The sequence below is a fragment of the Nylanderia fulva genome, unplaced genomic scaffold (assembly GCF_048542155.1).
Source record: "Nylanderia fulva isolate GAGA-0341 unplaced genomic scaffold, ASM4854215v1 Scaffold119, whole genome shotgun sequence".
Lineage (NCBI taxonomy): Eukaryota > Metazoa > Arthropoda > Insecta > Hymenoptera > Formicidae > Nylanderia > Nylanderia fulva.
The window spans coordinates 187,975-210,449 of record NW_028189398.1 but is presented as its reverse complement, the minus strand read 5'-3'; the positions used below and the strand labels follow the sequence as shown (position 1 = coordinate 210,449).

The 22,475-nt window shown below is 30.0% G+C and overlaps 1 protein-coding gene and 1 long non-coding RNA gene across 3 annotated transcripts in view; one reads left to right on the top strand and one right to left on the bottom strand.

The window, feature by feature from the left end:
• The first annotated feature begins 3,771 nt into the window (after window positions 1-3,771).
• The window catches only part of LOC114937556 (uncharacterized), a 28,511-nt gene continuing 9,807 nt past the window's right edge, over window positions 3,772-22,475 (top strand). Inside the window, exons 1-3 of the mRNA XM_085490121.1 lie at window positions 3,772-4,920; window positions 14,872-15,538; window positions 21,876-21,992. Coding sequence (XP_085346247.1) covers window positions 15,518-15,538; window positions 21,876-21,992 — 138 coding nt within the window. The 5' untranslated portion in view covers window positions 3,772-4,920; window positions 14,872-15,517. The remainder of the gene's footprint in view (window positions 4,921-14,871; window positions 15,539-21,875; window positions 21,993-22,475) is intronic.
• LOC114937557 (uncharacterized) lies at window positions 11,526-15,091 on the bottom strand. 2 transcript variants are annotated; one of them, XR_003820904.2, is made up of 4 exons: window positions 14,722-15,091; window positions 13,512-13,771; window positions 12,678-12,967; window positions 11,526-11,931 (listed from the first exon to the last, which is right to left on the bottom strand). It is a non-coding gene; the product is annotated as an uncharacterized LOC114937557 (long non-coding RNA). The 2 variants fall into 2 exon arrangements; XR_014926521.1 differs by lacking the exon at window positions 11,526-11,931 and having other exon boundaries at window positions 12,182-12,967.

The window sequence follows — 22,475 nt, the reverse complement described above, 5'->3', positions numbered from 1 at the left end:
GTGCTCATCAAATATAATAAGAAATAATCTTGAAAATATAAATTTCTTTTTTATAAATTAGTAATGTAAGAAAAATATTTTATAAAATTAAATTAATAATAAAAAATGTATGTATGTTGCGTGTGCAAAATAGAACAAACTTAGTCATTTTTGTAAAAAACTGTGAATCATATTAATTTTTTACGTTATAAAAATCAAAATTTTATTTGAAAACCTGATACTCGCATTTTTTAAATATTTAATGAAGATTTTAATGTCTCATCTTTATTTTGATCTTTATTTTAAAGTTTCTGTAGACGTAAAAACGCAATTCACTATTAAACAAATAAATAGATATTAGTACTAGAATTATTTGATAGAGAATAAAATATTATCTTTTAGATAGGTTAAAAAATGAAATATTTTCAAGAATATTCATTTTTTTCAAATACATATTTTCAAGACTATTTATTCTTAATGAAAAATATTTTGTGCATTAAATTTATATTTTGTTCTTCTATCGCAGTAAATCGAGCAAATTTTATACAATGTAGAGTGTTTCTCCGAAAATCCGCGTCTCTTGAATTGCGCTTATTTTAAGCATAGCAGAGCGGATGGATCGTCTGTTACAATGCAACAATGTTGGAGGAGATGGTGCACGTCTCTTCTAGTGGCACTTAAAATACATTAATATGATGCTATCTTCCCTCGTTCACTCGTCAAGTGGTTAACGCTTCACATTGACGCATTAATGAGGCGAAATTAGCGCGACATGCAAATTATATCGTCGTTATTATGTGTTACCTCGTTACAGTCTCCGCGTCGGTGTAACATGTAACGAAGACGGATGTATTTATGTTGCCTCCGGATGTAAATATACCGCGCGAATGAATATATGTGCAGCGTTTGATGATGAATATAATAGCCGCGTTGGATGAATCGATCGATCTTCTCTGACATTAATTTGCCCACGGGGCTTATTGAAATAATTATCTGAATGATATGGCATGAATTCCTCCCTCAACATTGTATTTTAAGAACTGCCATTTCCCATATGCAATATGCTATTTTATCGAAATTTTGACGTTTCTCCACTTGAAGCTATACGCAAAATGTAAATTAATATTATAGTGTTTATAAGGTAATTAATAAAATGTACCTTTTTCACTTCTTCATTTAAGGCTTTAATAGATGTGTATCTATCATATGATGGATTATATTACTTTCTGAGGAATTTATATATCATGGACTTTTTTAGTTATATTAAATTTCAAGTTGGATTTCCAACATTTTATTCATTTTTTCGTGAATTTGTTTATGAAATATACTTAAAACAGAAAAGGAAATAGTAAAAAGTAAATAGATGATTTATTTTTTTATGTTTACTAAACAGATGCATTTCATATAAAAAAAATGCATATAAAAATATATGGTATATATAAAATATATAATTATTTATAAAAATTGCATTTTTAAAAAATATGAAATTACGTGTAATATTTAAACATTAATTCTTTTAATATTAATTATTAATGAGACATCTCTCTGGCATATAAAAGATTAGTAAATCAGCAATTTAAAAGGCAAAAATTGAATACATAGATAAATCATGTGTATATATATATATATATATATATATATATATATATAATTATAATAAAAATAAAATAAATTTTATTGATTTTACCTAAAAAACAGAGATTCTATCTAACAATAAGAAACAGGCAGATTCCTGTAATCATTTGGAGACTATTTTTCCTCAATGAAAATGTCGAGAGGAAAGCCATCATTTTTTACATGTTCTCAATTTTTGCTATTATATTTGTAAGTAAGTTGTAAATTAAAATTGTATTAAAAGTAAACTCTACTTGAAATTAATTGAAGAATGTGGTTTTGTTAATATTTTTATTTTTACAAGGCTTAATTTGAGAAAAATACTCTATTTTCAATCGCTTACAACTCGAAATTAAATTATTGGTGCCTAGACATTTTTGCTAAGTAAAAATCGTCTCTAAATAATCTTAAATTATTACATATATATTGTCGCATCTCTAGTAATTAAAATTGGAAATATAATAAGTTCATTATACGTATATCAACACCGAGGAGATGTGTAAAGACTTGTTTAACAAAAGAAAGTTATAATTTCTGAGCTTGAGCCAACGTAACAAAAATTTATTACATGTAATCGTTGAATAATTTATTAAACTTTCTGCACTAGTGTTCTGATTTATTTATACGGTGACTAAGTACGCGAATGAGTGGATAGAATGTCGCGAGGGTGAATTTGCGTGCCATGAATAATCACGATTGATCCATGAGCATACAGGCGATTAAAGAATTCTTATTTTCTGTACAACGTAAAGTGTACAACAGTTTTCTTTTTATTTAAAAAAACATTCTTTTTTTCTTCAATTATTCCCGTTTAAACGCTCTATATACAGGAAGAAGAGCGGAAGCAACGCGTTTCTCGTCAACATGCTTCAGCATGGCTACGAGCTCATTCAAGATCACGTTGTACACAGAGACGCACATACATGCACACACATTGGCAATCGGTTACGACGCAAGCGTAGCCCAGTAGCCTCGGTGTGCGAGTTCTACTACACCAGATTTTGTAGGGCAGGGTCGAGGGACGCCGAGGGGTGAGGATGGCCTTTATCGAGCGGCTTCTGCGCGAGCCCGCCAACGCCGACGTTCACGACGCCTTAATTTCAGGGACGGACAACCCCTAGTTCACCTAGAAATCGCGGAGAATGCGCGGTAATTTCCGTCGAAAGACGAAATTGTCCCAAAAAGAATTGGGACCCTTTGTCAATTGGGGTCGTTACACCGTAGATGAGGATTGGGATTTTCATTATTTAAATGAGGAAGTTAGGGTTCGAAACTTGCAAGAAAAGAGCGGTTGGTTAGTTTATTCAGACCAAGATCTAGGCAGCCTTAAATGCGCGGTAATTTCCGTCGAAAGATGGAATTGTCCCAAAGAGAATTAGGACTTTGTCTATTGGTGTCATTCCATCATAGATGAGGATTGGGATTTTTGTTATTTGGGTGAGGAAGTTATAGGGTTCGAAACTTGAGAGAAAAGAGGGGTAGGTTCATTGAACAGCCTTAAATGCGCGGTAATTTTCGTCAAAAGGCAAAATTGTCCCAAAGAGAATTGGAACCCTTTGTCTATTGGGGTTATTACACCATAGATGAGAATTCGGATTTTTATTATTTGAGTGAGAAAGTTAGAGTTCGAAACTTGCGAGAAAAGAGCGGTTAGTTTATTGAGACAAGGATCTGGACAGCTTTAAATGCGCGATAATTTCCGTCGAAAGACGGAATTGTCCCAAAGAGAATTGAAACCCTTTGTCTATTGGGGTTATTACATCATAGATGAGGATTGGGATTTTTATTATTTGGGTGAGGAAGTTAGGGTTCAAAACTTGCGAAAAAAGAGCAGTTAGTTTATTGAGACGAGGATCTGGACAGCTTTAAATGCGCGATCATTTCCGTCGAAAGACGGAATTGTTCCAAAGAGAATTGGGATCCTTTGTCTATTGGAGTCATTACAACATAGATAAGGATTGGGATTTTTATTATTTGGGTGAGGAAGTTAGGGTTCGAAACTTGCGAGAAAAGAGGGGTAGATTCATTGAGACCAGGATCCGGGCAGTCTTAATTCAGCCCTGTTGAATTTCCCCCTCCGCGCATTTCGTCCCCTCCTCCCCGTCCCGGCAAATCTGTTACGAGAGATTTCCTCCACCGCGCCACCATCCTCGCCCACCTTATGGCAATGAATTTGAACGGGCCGCAGATTCCCGCGGACGAGGTGAGAACGATATTCGTGCACGTTGGCTTCTACTTAAAAAAAAAAGAAGAGAAACGTGATTTCTTATCGCGGCGATCAAGCAATTATCGATAGCCCGAAATACGCCCGATATTCGCGCTCGTGTCCCAAGAGACTCGCAAGGTTTGGGTTTCTCTGAAAGAGGACCCTGTCCCATCAGCGCTGTCACCGGCAGCATCCATCTGGGTTGTCGAGATCTCCAGGGTGATCCATCGTCGTCCATCGTCCGGCCAATCGATCCTCGGTGCATCGAGTTCGAGAGCTTGCATTTTCTCCTCGAGTGTGTATACGTTTAGCCTCGTCAGGTGAATCATCATCATCGCGAATCATCGTCAACTCGCAAGCCCTCTTCCTTCGCCGACGTTCTGAGATGATCCAGAACCATGCCAATGTGTGATGCGAGATCCTAACACCCGGAACAAAACTGGCGGAATGAAACGCGAACCTTTTGGTGGCAAAGAGGTTCTCTCTTTTTCTCTCTGTACTCGCGTGACGATAGGATCTACCCCACTATTCTGCACGTTACCCCTAGTCTAGTCGTGCCTCCTCTTCTCTCCCTTCCCCATCATCGTCGCGGTTTAGCTTCCCCTACTTTTACCCCCTGCCTATCGTTTTCCTTTCTCTCCTCGCTCTACTTGTTCCTGCTCTCACCCCTTTTCCTTGCTCACCCTGAGCGGGGTAGTTCTCGTACGACGCGCCCTTCCGTCGAACCGTCGAGGAAAAGAGAGAGAGATAGATAGATAGATAGAAGGAAGGTTAGGGAGGGAAAGAGAGATAAGAGAATGTACACGATTTGCAGTGCAATCTGCTGCAACGTCTGTGTGTGACAGACGGGACTGAAAAGTGTAACCGAGTGATGGGATTAGGAAGGCACGATTCGTCGCTCGCCTCGGGAATTCTTTTCCACGGCAGCGGGTGAACAACAAAGTGCGCGAATAACGATATCCCTCTTCTTTGCTCTTCTCGAAGGAGAGGAGCAGCATCCCGCGAGTGCGACACGAGCTAATTCGCGATAAGGGAAGGAGAAGATCCCTCTCCTCGGGACAGGAATTCCTCTTCTCGGGGACTTCGGTGTTACGAGATCATGCGAGGTGCGAATTTCACAGGTGTGTCTCAAATTCGCGGTTCTTTTTTATTTTCTTTTATGGAAATTTAATTACGTGTAAATTGTAGGGACATTTTTTTGAAGCGCGTTTTTGTTTTTGCACGATGACAAATCTCCCATTTATTAACTTCCATAATGTCTAATCTATATCTAAGGATAATCCTACTTGTGGCTTATCCCAGTGAATAGTATAGGTGATCAAAAACCATACTAAAGTTGGTTTTCAATCGTACCAACCGAAAAACTTTACGATTGAAAACCAACTTCAGTATAGTTTACTATTGTCTATACTACTCACGCTGGGATAAGCCACAAGTAGGATTATCCTTAGGTGCAAATAGGACATAATGCAAGTTATATATTAATCTTCATTAATTAACTTTTGAATATAAATAAGCGTTCTATTTTTGTTTATGTTTAACTTATGCCTTACTGATTAATATATATATATATATATATATATATATAATTTTCATTATGTCTTATCTACATCTAAGGATAATCCTACTTGTGGCTTATCCTAATGAATAGTATATATAGACGATCAAAAACTATACTGAAGTTGATTTTCAATCATACACCAATCAAAAAAATTTACGACTAAAAACCAACTTCAGTGTGGTTTTTGATTTATTTAAAAATAAAATAATGAAGAATAATATATAACTTTCATAATGCCCAATCTATACTTAAGGATAATCCTACTTGTGGCTTATCCCAGTGAATAGTATAGACGATCAAAAACCATACTGAAGTTGATTTTCAACTTCACCAATCAAAAAAATTACAATTGAAAACCAACTTCAGTATGGTTTTTGATCATCTATACTACTCATTAGATTAAGTCATTAATAGAATTATCCTTAGGCGTAGATAGAGCATAATGGAAGTTATATATCAATCTTCATTATTTTATTTTTGAATATAAATAAGCGTTTTATATTTGTTCGTGTTTAGCTTGTCCCTTTGTATCGAGAGATACATATCTGTCAGACATGCGGATTGCTGCATAATTTACGATACACATCGCTTTTAGCTTGATTACGGGTTAAAACTTCGATATGTTATCTATTTTATGAGAATCGAAGAATAATCGGGAATTCTGGAATAATCTGTCTTTGAATGGCAGATGAAGGGATTTTATGAATGCACGCTCAGTGCACTTGATTTTAATGAATTAATTCTACGCAAATTGATTTCTGTGTGCGCGCACGAGAAGAAATAAATGTAATTATACAAAATGTTCCATGCGTGACATTTTTAAATCGTACTCCGATTGGTTTTCATCGGATGGATTTATCCAAATATATATATCGGATCAGATCGTTTTATTTTAAGAGTAGGTCAACTACTCATCGGAGGCAGCAGTTTTATGCAATTGCATTTAATCTCAATATTAAATTGATAGATTTTACAATGTGGCAAATAACAATACTAACAAATATCCGAAAGTTTTAGTGATATTGAAGATTTAAGATTATTCATCGGATATTTCTTCTATAAAATAGTATGATTGAATATTTCGATATTTCGATGGCGCTACTTTTTTTTAATAATTTAAAAATTATTTTTTGTTTGATAATTTAATAAACATCAAATTATTTTAATCATCCAATACATTAGTGTTAATTAAAAATAAAAAAAACGAGGTAATTATTATACCTTTAGTGGTATTATTTAACAATTAGTGGTATTATTTAACAATTATAAGAGAGAAATACTAGAAAATGCTTATTAAAAAATTAATCTATAATTATTTTCTGAATTTTTTACAAATTATTTGGAAAAAAGTTTCCTTTGTAGTTTAAAAAAAGATACACACATATATAAGTACAGTCATGGCTGACTAATAATCAGATGCATGCACGAGTAACATTTTATTTTTTTTTAATTATATTTCAAAAGTAATTTTTTAAGTTTTATTTTAAATAATCATTTTTAAAAATAATTTTAAGCATTTTAAAAAAATTTATTTATTTAGATTTATTATTTTTTCTAATATTATTTTATAAATTTTTATTATACTACATGTATATTTGGCGTTATTTATTTGTTAAACTTCTTTGCAGAAAATATGCGTATATTAATACTAATACCACGCAATATAAATATAGAAATACCGTTATTCTTATTTTTATCCGATATTATAACCCCCCGCTCTTACTATGTTATGTTACACAGTTTTCTGTCCTTATAATCAAATATTAACTTATTAACTATCAAAATTTTAACTTGGAAAATTTTTAAATATTTAGGTCTAAATATTTTTTAATTTAAATAATTATGTCTCGATTAAATTTTGTAAAATTCCTTCATCCAAAATTATTTATTTTAAACATATTGTGTCTTGAACAAATCATAATTTACCAAATTCATAATTTATTAACGCGATATGATAATAAAGTTATGAAAGAAAAGTATGATAATAACAAATCGTAAAATATCCGTAAGTTGTCGCAAGTTGTTGCAATTAATATAAAACTTTCAACCACGTCAATAAGTTGTTTCAACTTCTTTCTTGGCGGTCAACCAATGTAACATACGAGTACATACACATGTTTAAACCGAAAACGCAAAAACATTCGATATTGCGGCGCCGCAATTAATCAATTGTATGGTGTGTTTTATTGAAAGTAAACAAACGAAACATTACGTGACGCATCCTTTATTTCGCATATTCAAATTATGAATAATCATCTTCATTAATACTCTTTTATCTTTCGAGAAATCAAATTTGGATTTATGATATATTTAAGCTATATTGTTAATTTTTATTGCTAATTTATTTTCTAATTTCAAATTAGTATTGTTTCTAAAAACTAAATTTATATGAAAGTTAAAGGGATGCTGGGAGTTTAACACTAATATCCCAACTTAAAAAAAAAATACTTGTAACGAATCGTAAATGAACAAGCTTATATGCCAGAATAAATTGAAACATACTGTATTTAAAAATAATATATTAAATATATTAAGAATATTAAATTTTTATCAATACATGTTTGTGTATCAATACGGAATATTACAATATACAATCATCTAGGTATAACAATAAAAGGATAAAAAGTATGAAGTCAATATAAATAATAGCTGAGCAATGAAAATGTTTCCCGAATTAATTGTTATCGAAATATTCTAATTTAGTATTTATTATTCGCAAAATAAATTAAAATAATAATCGAAAATTCTCTCTAACGCTAAAAGAGTAAACTATGTTAATTCAATAAATCATTACTTCCCAATTTCAAATATTTATGATCAAATTATTCGTTTAATTTAAAACAGGTATAAAAATATAGATATCAGCTTGTTCAAAAGTAAAATATGTTGAAATAATAATTAACTTTTTTTTTAATTAAAATACTTCTTGAATTGATTGCTCGCAATATATGCCGTTCTCGAATTTAATATGCTCACGAAATAACTTTATAATTATTTTTAAATTTTCCTAAATATTAAAATAAAAAATAATTTAAGACTTACAAGTACAATACAGTTGCAGTAGAGTTATAGAACATAATGTTAATCTGCGAACAATAAGCAAAAATATAAAATAATGCTTAAAGTAATTTTTCAAAAAATAATAATTGCACAATTAAATTTTTATTTACCTCTTTAAATAAATATTTAATAAAACGTATAGAATTTTAGAAAAAATAATTTTAAATATAAGATTGCATATAAAAATAAAATTATTTTTTATTAAATAATTTAAAAAATATTCTCTTATGAGTTTATAATTAAATAAAAAAGAATATTCTTTTATGAGTTATTTATAATTTTTGTAAGTAATCTAAAGCAAATCTTACATAGTGCTGAAATATTTTATATATATTTGTATAAAAATATTAATTGTAAATATATTACTTTAAAATAGCTCGTCATTATGGCCTTTTATTAGATTTGATTTTTGCGTTGTGCATATTGAGATTTTTCTTAACTATCTTTTATTTATTTATTTAATTTTTAATTAATTGTAAATATTGTAAGTATTATTTCATTGTCAGAATAAGATCCAATATTTTATATGCATTATATTATATTATACAATAACATAAAGTAAGTCACTATGTATATTGAAGCTAAAAGGACAAATAATTTTACAAATGTTCTTCTCTTTTTTGTTTGACTGTTCCTTCATGACACTCACATGACACTCATTTGCAAAAACACAATTAATTATCGCAATTCATCATTAAAATACAAATCAATTACGACTGCTTTGCACTTTAGATGGTACTCTCGCTAATTGCATACAATACGCACTTTATTTTATATTGAAATAAGAGAACGCAAAAATACGATTATATGAAGTGAAATAATTCGCTAAAAAATTACATTAATATCCTTTTTGGATATGGTATTGATTTGAAAAATCATATAAAATATACGTTTCAACAGTTCATATATTTTTTTAATAATTGAAGTTTTTAATTTTTTACGAGTAATAAATTCAAAATTTAAATATTTTAATAGCAATTAATTCGAGGACTTTCAGTCTTCAAAAAAAATATATTGTGTTAATTTAATTAACAATATATTTACAGTTGAAAATATGAGATTTATTGCAAAAAGTTACAAATTAGATCATTAAAGTTTCTACTAAATAGTTTTCAATTATATTTATTTAAACTTAAGAATTTTTTAAATTGTTGAATATATATATATATAAATCTAATGTCAACATTAATAAAATATATATATATATATATATATATATATAATATATATAAGTATATATATATATTATATAAATTTTTGCATAAAGATACATGTATAAATTATTGCAAAAATTCAGAGATTCTTAAATGTTGACATATTAAATTATTTTAAATTTGTCAATTTTGACATTACATTCGTATTCAACATGACCTGAAAAGTTCTCAACTATGAATAGATATAATTGAAAACCTATATTCGATAGATATATATTCTCAATAATACAATTACACAAATTACATTTCGTGCACAATTCAGAATCTTCAATAAATTCCATATTTGATCATCTTATTAAATGATCATCTTATATCACAATCGATACAACAAACTCCTTTTAAAAGCTGAAAGTCCTAACAATATATTATATATTTGATTAAATAAGATTTCTTTAACACATTATTATATCGTAATTATAATATGACAAAATATACACATTAAATACATTTTTCTGCAACTTTAACTGCAATAGTCTCAAAATTGTGACGTGATGAAGTAAATTGAAAATAAAAATCGTATTTAGGTTAAAAAAAACTATGAAAAATGCGTAGTCTTGTTCTTATGTTTTTTTTGTATAAAACTCTAATTTTCAAAAACTATAATTTTTTGCAAGTAATAAAGTCATAGATATTTAAGATAATTTCATAGCAATTTATTTAGGAAGCTTTTAAAGTCAAATTAAGATCGTATATTAAGTAGTATTTTCATTTTCAATTATTTTATTGTAATATAATTATAGTATTTCAGGTACATAAACAGTATTTAACATTTCTTAAAAATTTAATATTTTTGTTTATATATGATTTGCTGTATTTTTTTTAAAGTAAGGATGCTGGCATAATATATTAAAATACTTCCCCTATTTTTAACATAAAATGTCTGTTAATTGACAGAAGAAATTAATCCAAGATTAGAATTACAAATTAGCGTCAATGATGCCATCGAGATCTGACTTCTCTGATAGAAATATCAGATTAACGGAGTTATTTCACTCGTCCGGATAAAATCGGAATGCAAGTTCTCTCTGGAACTGTAATCATGTTTTGCTGTCGGATAAAGCAGAGTATGCTACGTTGGTATCATGCCAATATATCAAAAAGGCAAAATTTACATAAACGCGAATATATATTCGTGAATCTGCAACAAAAACATCTATCCATTCCTATGGGCCACTTCGAATGTGGAAGCACTATTTTTCTGGCTGGGAATAGCGATTCGTGTCCTTGACAACGTCATCACTTACGTACAGTCACGAAATTTTGTCGCAGAATTGATTTTACCCTTTATAAGGTGCATTAAATCAATCGCGCTTTTTTCTAACTGCGAATTCCCTGATTAATTTTAGATCGTTCTTTCCTTATTCATAGTGTCATTTTTTAAATTTCTCATCTTATCAAATAACTCAGATTTAAATGGAGATTTTATTATAAAAGAAATGTTGATTCGAAATTGTAAAATTTATTTTATATATGTTTAATATCATACATTTCATATCAACATCATACATCTCTAATGTATACAAAAAAGTTCTTGACTTTTAATTGTTAATAATATAAAAATTGATGTCTTGATGTATTTACATAAAAAAATGAATGCAAATACACGATCCAAAAAATTCGTAATTGAAAAAATGTGCGAATTAATCTTATTTATGTATTGTTTTATTTTAAGAAAACATTTTTATTATTTACGTAATTGATATAATTTACATTTTTTTATATAAGTAATCACAAATATTTTAATAATGTATTTACATAAAAAAATTAATTAAATGCACGACTCCCAAAAATTATAATTAAAAGAAAAAAAGAAAAAGTGCAAATTAACATTATTTATATATATTTAGTTTATTTTAAAAAAGAACATATTTTTTTATTTTTTTACGTATAATTGAAATAATTTGCATTTTTTATATATGTATAATTGCAAGAAAGCGGAAGTAAATATACAATGTATAATCAGAAATATTTTAAACAGCTATTTTTTCTAAATATTACACAAACCATCGATTGCAAATGCATCAGACATGATTAATACGGTCGACTATAACCTGTTAATAAAGTAGGTTAACGTACTGCGAGGTAGTCGAGTCCTTATAATCTATCTTATTGATTTTAAAACAATCGATAAGCGTCGCGCGTTCTTTAAACCCGGAGAGAACTGCATTTCGTTTTCTGAAATGATGTCGGCTTCATTTTCTCTTCATAAAAATTTATTGCCGCTCGTAATGCATTTTTCTCGCAGCGGTTTTGCCATTTCCATTCCGCAACGATGCAGTTGTGTTGGCGTAATTGCGCTGAAAAAATTGTATTCTTATTTGAAGAATTTTCCCCATTTATTTTTTACCCTGTTTTAAAATAGAGAACAACGTCAAAACGATCCTATTATTTCTTATCTTTTAAAGGAGGAATTCTTTAGAGATTAGATCTAATTTCTGTACTTTTTATTGTATATTTTCTTTTATTTTTACATTAATTATACACTTTTCATTATAACTTTAATTAACATTTTTATTACAAGAAGAATTTTAATTTTATAGAGCATGATTTAAGAATGTAAAAGGGATATCTAAAGAATGGTACACAAAAATTTATAGATTGTTTCCATTTTAATATTAAAGCTATTTTGTCAAAATTTGGATTTAATCCACTAACTCATTTAAAAGTTGCTGCAATTTAAATTTCCGCCAGCTAATAAAAGTTAGAAAATTAAACTAGAGCGATTTTTTACGAGATGTACAGATTTTCTATATAAGATATTAATATAGCGTTGATACTTTTATCTGCGAGATTGTATCTCCTACACATTCCTTAAAAATACACATAAATTTCCATTTTTCTTTGTTTTACAAAAAGTTGAATGAAAAGTGCAATAAAGTTTTGCTACTCTTCATAAAACCATTTTATAGTTGGTCACATTATTCCACAACACACACACACAGGCAAAGAAGGATCATAAAGAAAGCATATACATAGTATACATATATGTATAGAGGCCGAGACCTGGGTCCTGAACGAATAAATTAGGTTACATGTTACTTACTCGTGAACTCTTCTCTTAGGTCGCTCGAGTCCTCTTTTTCGAGCCACTTATGAACTTCATTCTACCCTCTAATAAACTAGAACCATTAAGTGGCAAGCGCACTGCACTCTGTGCATATTGTAAATTGCAATACTATACAGGATGTCGCAGAACTATCGTAAAACCTCTGTTAATGGCAGATTCCTGGTATCATTTTAGACTCGAGACGATTTTTCATCAGCAAACATGTCGAAGGAGGCCATCACTTTTTGCATGTTTCCCATTTTTGCCATCAAAGAACTCTTTTGTAACTAAAATTAAAAATTAAATTAAAATTCTATTAAAGTAAATTCTACTTAAAATTAACTGAAGAATGTGGTTTTGCTAAAATTTTATTTCCACAAGGCTTAGTTTGCAAAAAAGCCCTTATTTTCAAAATTATTGGCCTCCGACATTTTTGCTGAGGAAAAATCGTTTCGAAATAATATCAGGAATCTACCATTAATAGGTTTTATGACGTTTTACGGCCATGTTGCAACATACATATAACTATATATATGTTGTTGCAATATGACCATATAACGTCAAGTGAAGGATCCGCATAAAAAACATACGACCCTTTGTTATATAAACGCAAAATGTATTCTTAGTTTTAGAGGATGTTCTAAAAATACTTGAGAGAAAAATATCTGTTCTCTTTTTTCAAAAATAAAATTTTTTTCGCAGAATGTTTTTCGTAAAGTATATCTCTCATTGAGAGTAATTATGCAAAGATAAAAAAAATCACCCCCAATTTCAATTATTTTGAAATAAGTCTTTTGAATAAAACATGTGTTCTGTTAGCGTAATTCTTACCTCGAAACATTTACATCTCGGTTCGATCGAATCGTTTTTTAAGGAGGCTACTGAAATCGGATGCATATGTAACATATATAGGATAACGACAATTTATCAATAACTTGTCCCACTTTCTCGAAAGAACAAGCACGCGTTTCCTCTTTCAAGCGAGGCAATTGTGCCCCGTGTATCGCTAATCGATATCCAAGACAAATTCCTTCTATTCCTTCTATTTGCGTGTAATATATATATATGTATCTTATCTAGTGTTTGTTGTTCTAAATTTAAATAAAATAAAATTATATAAAAATGGTCATCTAGAATCTCGATGAAATTTTGATGTCATAAAAAATATATATTGTCAATAAAAATATCAGTAAAAATGTCAATAAAAATATACTATATACATATATTTGCATCTTAAATGAAAAAAGTGTTATTTTTAAATTACTTAATTATCTAGAATAATATGTAGATAATTTGCTTTAGAGTTATAGCATATAAAAATACTTAAGTAGTAGAACTTACTCAGTAAGCGATACAAACTTACAAATAAGTATGAATATATTTTTATCTACTGTAAAAGAATATGTAAAAGTACATAAAAATATGTACAATTACATAAATAATTAAATGTAAAATTACATCATAAATAATAAAAATGTATACATTTTTATTAATTATCGTGTAATTTTACACTTATTATTTATATAATTTTATATATTTTTTACAGTATAATTTACATTTTTTTACAACTGTGTTTACATAAGCGATTTTAAAAATAATATTATCTAGAAATTATCTAGATGACATTATTTAGATATATAATTTTTATTTGGATAACAGCATTTATTATCTAAATGGAATTTTAACGTCATCTCATTTTTATATAGATTATAAAAATATATATTATCTTGTATTTCTATATCTTAAAGAAAAAAAGTATTATCTTTACTAAGTTATCTAGAATAATGTTCAGATAATTTGCTTTAAAGTCATAGCACATAAAATAAAAACGCTTAAGTAGTAAGTAGAATTTAAGTAATAAGCGATAAAAATCTACAAATAAAAATATGAATATATTTTTATATCCTTTTTATAATTCATATTTTTTTTTATAATTGTGTTTACATAAGCAACTTTAAAACTAATATTATCTGGAAGATATCTAGATGAATTGCTATATAATTTCATCTTTTTATCTAGATATATTAAAATTCAAAATCACCTTCATTTTATGATAAAACGCATATTTTCGTCTCATCTTTATCTAGATAATTTTATCTAGATAATTTTATCTAGATATTTTTAAAATTATCTAAGCACAACACTGATTCTATCCTTTCTATATAAAGAATATATTTTCTTTCTCTCGCAGGACCGGCGCGTCACTATTGACCTTCCGAAGATGGTTTTGTTTGTCGCGACGTATCGCTCCACCACAAATATATAAAGGAAAGAGCTGAATTCGGAGTCTAAATGACACCACTTCCCATTGCGACAGCCACGCGAGGGTTCAATAGGAAGATATCCGCGAACGACAAATGCTCATATGCAAGTCCTCGTGCACTGAAACGCGCAGCAACGCTAACCTTATCGAAGGGGGTGCGATTACAAGAGCGAGATAAAAAATACGGAATAATTTCATACTCATTGATCTTCGTATCGCGGGCGTATAATAAATCTCTAATTGTGTGATTTGTATATTGCTGTAATAAATTATCAAGATAACGAAGGAGAAAAAGCGATAGAGAAGGAGAGTCACGTGGTTTCACGCCGCGCGTCATTCATGATAAGATCGAATACGCGTCTACTTAATGGAGTCTGGAGTCTCGCTTCTATACATCGAGGATGATGCCTGGCGAACGATATTGCTGCCTTGATGCCGACGAGGATCGAATCGGATCGTCGAGAGATAAACTCAAGAAACTGAAGATGGTGGCGACCAGATAAAGGCTTATGGGCGACTCACTCTTTTAAGACAGTAATATTGAAGAGCACGCGATCATCGTCGCGCCGACATCATGGGGAATGGCATGAATAAGGTGAGAAATTGTTTTAATGGAAAAAACTTTCGCTCTTAGGCAAGAGTGTTATTTCCTTCAAATTTGATAGATCCTTCGATAGGAAAATGGTCCAATATATTGTACAATAAATGCATCACGGAAGGAAAGAATTTCACAATAATTGCATTGTAAAAATAAAATTTCTAAATAATAATTACTCCAAAAATTAATTTCTTTAATTTAGAGTATAAATTATACACAATTATATTTATTATGATTGTGTTAAAAACTATAATTGCAGAAAATTGTATAATTTTTTAAATATAGATATTTATGCATTTATTTTATATAGAATATTTAACAAATAATAAAACTCAATAATATTTATCAATCATTAGGTGATTTTTTTTACTTTAATTTTGCAAATATTTCATCGAGATAATTCTCCATATAACGTTACTGTTTTGCTAAAATATATACTATTTAGAAATAAATTGTGGAAATATTTATATATATTTGCTCAAAGGTCTATTTTTATATGTATTGTTTCAAATATAGATACATAATTGTAGCATGTCAAATTTCATTCAGATTTTGTCATATAATTTTATAAATATTTTTCTATTAGGGTCATTTTAGGATTTTTTATCAGAACTCAGATAGCAAATACATAGTATATACATCATTTTGACATCGAATGACGTCAGTTTGCTACATGGGAAGAAAAACGCTGCAAACTACAATGCTCTACAATCCACAGTTTTCGAGATATTAATATTTAAAAGTCTCTTTAAAAGATTACAAAGGAGAGAGGGCAGAGCTCCTCCCTCCTGCATCTCCATTTTAAAAAATTCTAATAACTAATAAAATTCAATAATTCTAATAAAATTCTTACAACTCTGACAAAAAATTCATTTCCAATTAAATCAAAACGAGATTTGTTATATTAAAAACTTTGATAAAAAATTTCTGTGAAAATAAAATCTCTTATTAAAAATTTTTTCAAAAAAAGTTAAAATTTTGAAACATTTATATCTCAAAAAAAATTCAGAGCGCAGTTTGCGATATTATCTTTCTCGGTAAAAAATATATCAAACGCTCAAATCTTGACACCTATATCAAATTGAAGGATTCCGGAAATAACATGCTTCCTCTTAGATCAATATTTCATAGTCGTTTAATAAAAAAAAGGAACAGACATTTCTATATATATTGGCATCGATAGGAAAAATGTGATTAAATTATGAAATTACATTAATGTCCCACACAATACTTCTTAATTAACATGCATAATATATTATAATATAATTAATATAATTTAAAATCTATTTTTCCTCAATGTGAAAAAATTCAGAAAGAAGTGATTTATCGTAACTTTGTTCGTATATCTTATGTATACATATATCTACGTTTTAATTTAAAAATCTATTAAAATAAAATTAGCTAAAAATGTAATTGTGTTACCAACACATGTGCATATATACATATATAATATATATTTAGCTTTTTAAAATATTTATGAAATAATTTTATTTATCAAGCGCTCGAAACGTGATAATGTTTTGACAAGTATTATTGTTGAAAGATAATATGCGGCAAACTGGACGTATTCTTTGGAAATTTTCAATTTGTAGTTATTTAATATAGGCACTATATATGTATGTATAATAGAGTCTAATAAATGGGATGAGTCGAATAAATTACACAAAGGTCACTGTATAAACGTAAATTAAATACCAAATGTTTTAATCTCGTTTTATACCTCTTTGTATCGCTTTTGAGCTTCCTTTTTAGTAAACGCAAACAACAGATTCAAAGTGAAACGTTGGATATTGAATTTGCATCTATTTGGCGACTTTTGCATAATTGATTTGATAAGATTATAGAGGGTGTTTATTGTAATAATCCGCACAATTTTAAAGGTAGTCGTGATTATCTGAAAAAGTTCAACAAAAATTTGTTCGTTTTATGCAAGCTATAACTTATAGTTTTAAAAATATAAACTTTTTCTTTGTGTATAATAAGTTCAAGGTTATTTTAAGTTTTTAAAAAATGAAACCGTATAACTTTTTTTATAATATTTTAGAAATTTAAAATACTTTTAAAGAACTTTAAGATAACTTTAAATATTTTATGAAAAATTATTGTCTATAACTTTTTTTAGCTTTATTGCCTTTAAAATTGTGCGAACCGTTAGAATTGTTATTCAATATATATATATATATATATATATATATATATATATTGTTACTAATAATTTCGACTTCTATTAATCTTTCTACTTGTTTGTCGGTTGAATATTCGAGAGTTTTACCATTATTAATTTTGATCATCTCATGCCGGCGTCTATTAATTCAATAGATTCGAGAGAAACATCAAGTATAAAAATTGTTTAAATGAAAAAAACTTGTTTTAACAAATTTAATTATTCTTCTACAGCACGAAATAAAACAAGAGCTCAAAAAGTTCAATGGAAATGTACGTCCGTTTTTAATTTTTTTGTTTTGATAGAATAACGAGAAAATAATTTTACTTAAACTATTTTAAAATCAATTTGTTTTATAAAAAATTAATACATAGTTATGATGTATATAATTTATTTTTATTTAATATAATGAATTTAAAAAAATATTCAATAGCGATCAGCGAATCTTCGATAAATATATTATCTTCTTTTTCTCTACAATTATAGAGGGATTTTATAGTGTTCTTTGCGCCTTTACCATCTAATAACCTATTTTAAGTGCATTTCAATATAATGACTTACCTAGCATTGTCGTAAGTTCGTATCTTAACGACCGATATAATACGCTTAATAATAATAAAATTTTATGTAGCAGCAAAACGTACTTGTAAGATAAAAGAGACAAAGCTAAAATCGCAATTGGATTTTAGCTACGCTAATTGTAAGATAGGATACACTTTTTTCAGCTCGTCGAATAAGTAATCAGTTCCCTTCATGCATTCTCATTAGCATTTTTTTTCTCCTCGCAATGTAATCGCGATTTAAAATCAATTCTATCTATTCTATTTTTCTACATAAATTGTCTACAAAACGTGAAAAGCTTCGACAATTCATTGGTCATTAAAGATCACCGCGGTCATGTTGGATTGTGACGTCAAAGACGAGAAATAACCGCAAAAACTAGACCTCATATTAGTCATTTTGCAGCGGTTGATTGATTATAAAAGGAAAAGGATAGGTTTTGGACTATTTTGAAGTGTGCTAAGCCATCGAAGTTGTGTTTGATCAAAATATCTTTTTATTTGAAAATAGCACACAAAAATCTTCAACGTGTATTTTCTCGCCTCTGATGTCATAATTCCAATATGGTCGGCGATGAGTCAGTAGCCTTAAATGAAAAGTATCATGCAGGCATTTAATTTTAAGCTATATAATCCTTCACGCGAGAATTAAAAATTGTATTAATGGTGTAATATACACTATACACAAATATAATATAAATACACATCAAGTATTTTTTTGAAAAGAAAGAAACAAAACGTAATGTTTACAATTGAATGGTCTAATTTCATTCCAGATATTTTTTTAAAGTACTTAAAGTGTAACTATTCCACTACGTGGAACGTAATCTTATATGTATCTTATGTTCATACGATATCTTATCTTTGAAATGTGTTTCACCAAATAACGTCTCTCACAGTTTCTGGTTACGAAAACCATCTTGTAAACTATGATGTACTATATACAGTGTTGTAGATCATTTAGTTTTAAGCTATATATAATCCTTCACACGAGAATTCAAAATTTTGTTAATGGTGTAATACGCAAATATAACATACATCAAGTATTTTTTTGAAAAAAAAGGAAAAAACAAAACGTAATGTTTACAATTGAATGGACTAATTTCATTCCAGATATTTTTTACAGTAAAATTTAATTATTCCACTACGTGGAACATAATCTTATATGTATCTTTTGTTCATATGATATCTTTGAAATATGATTCGCCAAATAACGTCTCTCACGCAGTTTCTGGTTACGAAAACCAACTTGTAAACTATGATGTATACCGTGTTGTAGATCAAAGCAACATTATACATCATGTTCGTACGTCAAAGCTTGTGCGGGGTTATGATTATCTTGTCGCGATCCATCTTGTAGTCCAAATCGATGCGAGATCATCTTAGAAGAGGTCCACGTCCTCCGATGAACTCGATGGTGTTTGCGTGGCATTCAGCTTCCCGAAATCAGGTGGAAAAACAAATTCCTCTTCAAATATGTCGATAACATTCCTCTTTCTCTTATTCTCCTCTTTACAATCTTCCCTCGCGCACTTGATCCTCTTCTTACATTTCTTCCGGAGGGGATTTCCTTCGTGATAACTTCCACGGATTGTTGTATCGTCGACAACTTTCGTCGTCGACGGAACGACGTTGTTGATTGCCGTAACCGCAATATCCGCAAAATGCTGCTGTACCGTTGAAGGTTTCGTCGTTAATTCTGGGATAGGATTCAGAGTACTCGTGAGAACTTTCGCGATGACATCGGCGGAAGTATTTTTCACAATACTATCTGGAGACGGCTCTTCTTTCACGACTTCATCTCCGAACTTTACCTTCTCCGATTTTGTTCCTCTTCGAGCATCGGCCTGCTTTCGGCGGCTGCATTTCTTCCTTCGTTTACGATCGCGCTCGGAGACAAAATAATCAACAGTCTTCTTCTTGTGATTGTCCGTCCTCGATGGATTTCGAGATACCAAAGGAATGAAGAACGAGCTGAGCGAGCTCGAAATATTCCTCAGGGAATCCTCAAGGAGGACGTTGGGAGAGATGTTGACGTCATCGAGCGGGTGATCAACTGATTCGCGCGATAATGTTTCCGACGCAGTTAACCTTTGCAGGTTGACGTGAATCGCGCAGGCGCACCAGAAGGACACGAGCGAGTGAAATTGCATTATATCGTCGATAGAGGGTGTTATTTGCGCCACTTGTTTCGCTCTGCGTCGTTCTTTTTTTTCTTCTTTGCGATCTCGATCGATCGAAGAGACAGTCTCGTCAAACCTCGAGCTGGTTTCTTTCTCTCGTTTTTTCTCATCTAAAATCGAGGAGGTGCACGCGAGGAGAGGGAACAGAGAGGTCTAATCGCGATAAGAGCGGTTCGAATGAAATTAAATCGCGAGAACTGAGACTAACGACCGGCGTGTCGCCAGAGAGAATAAATAAACTCGAGGTTACGATAATTAAAATAAACGTCATACGTGCGGACTATTAAGGGGATCCCTCAGTAAACGACGAACTCCGACAAAATAGCGCCCTGATTTTGAAATTAAAACATCGATAATTATCGCCTAGTCTTTCTAATTTCTTTTAGCATCTATTATTTTGTTTAACCAATAAAAAGAAAAAAATGCGTAAAAATAATGTTTTATTGAAACAGACAATCGTGAAGGATTCCCTTAAGAGAATCCTAAACGCTGCGTCCTGTTTGATCTATAAAACATCATTTTTGCGCACTCTTTCTTTTTATTTGTTAAACAAATAAATGCTTTCCTCGAAAGTACATATGGAAAAAAGTGCAAATCTATTGATGTTATGTTAGAAACAAAAAATTTCTTTTTTTTTCTATATACGTACTTTAACCGTAGAAAAGCATTTATCATTCTATTTAATCAATAAAAAGAAAAGAGTACGCAAAAATGATGTCTTATCAATCAAATAGGATGATGTTTAGGATCCCCAGATCTCGTCTCTCCCGAGAGATCGTTTGTTTCCCTCATTGTGTCGTAATTTGTCCGTGTCAACTCAATAATTGATGCATGTAATTTTTATTTAATTCCTCGTAGTCAAGGAGGAAAATTCTCGTCTCTCTCTCTCTCAGCTTTTTCGATTAAACCTTCATTAAAGACTGAATCAATATTGGTTGAAAGAATGGACGATGAGAAACGACATTTAAGTTAATGTATGCGCTGTATTCCCTCTTTTTCCTCTCCCGTGCGCTTGTCTCGCTTAAACGCTACCTTCTATCAAGATTCAATATTTGTCAAACGGTAAGTTAATCTAAGATTGCGACGCCCCATCCTGTTCGCGACCATTACGAATCCATTTCGCGGGTTTACGTTTCTTCCACGAACCAATCTGAATTTTCTCGTCGTCTCGTCTAAGGTAATCGTAGGTAAATTCTTGGCCAAATAGACGTCGAAAGGGGCGATGTTTTAAATTACAGAGCCGCGTGAGAGATGAATGTGAAGACTATCACGACGTCTTTCAGGATCTCGTTATTTCTGAAGTTTGAGAGGCACGATATTTTAGCACCATATTACGTATTCCATATCGTAAATTGAATATTAATTAGGGACCCGAGCTACTATGTCGTCTTTGTAATACCCAACATTATCGTTTATTATGTCGGCAGGTACTTCCTGGTCTTTACGTAGGTAATTATCAGGACAGCAAGGATGCCGATCAATTGGAGCGTTTCGAGATCACGCATATCCTCGCCATTCACGACACAGCCCGTCGTCTGCATTCCGTAAGTTATGAAAAAAAAATCTTAAATTAAATTAATTTTGATTGCGTTTTTTATTAATTAAAATTAATTTAATTAATTTTATTTTTCAAATCAATTTTAGCAATCGATAAAAAATATCAATGAGAAAGCTGTCATGTGAAATATTTTAATTGTACAATTAAAAGAAAAAATTTCTATTACATAAATAATGAGAAAAAACATGCTTGTGATAGCTCTTCAGTTAGGCCTTGCTTTTAATTTAAGATCGATTATCTCTATTTCTTATATTTTATTATATTTAAATATCTCTACTCTTTCTCTCTCAATTTCTCCTTTTTTATTTTTCTTCTATTTCCTTTACCATTTTTTCTTACCTTGTCATTTTTAATCTTCTTTATTCAATTTAAAATTCTATAAGGTTTTTAATTCTTTAATCAACTTTTTCGTATGAATAAATTTATATTTATAAGTGCCTATCCATCTATCTCTCAATTTTTCCTTTTT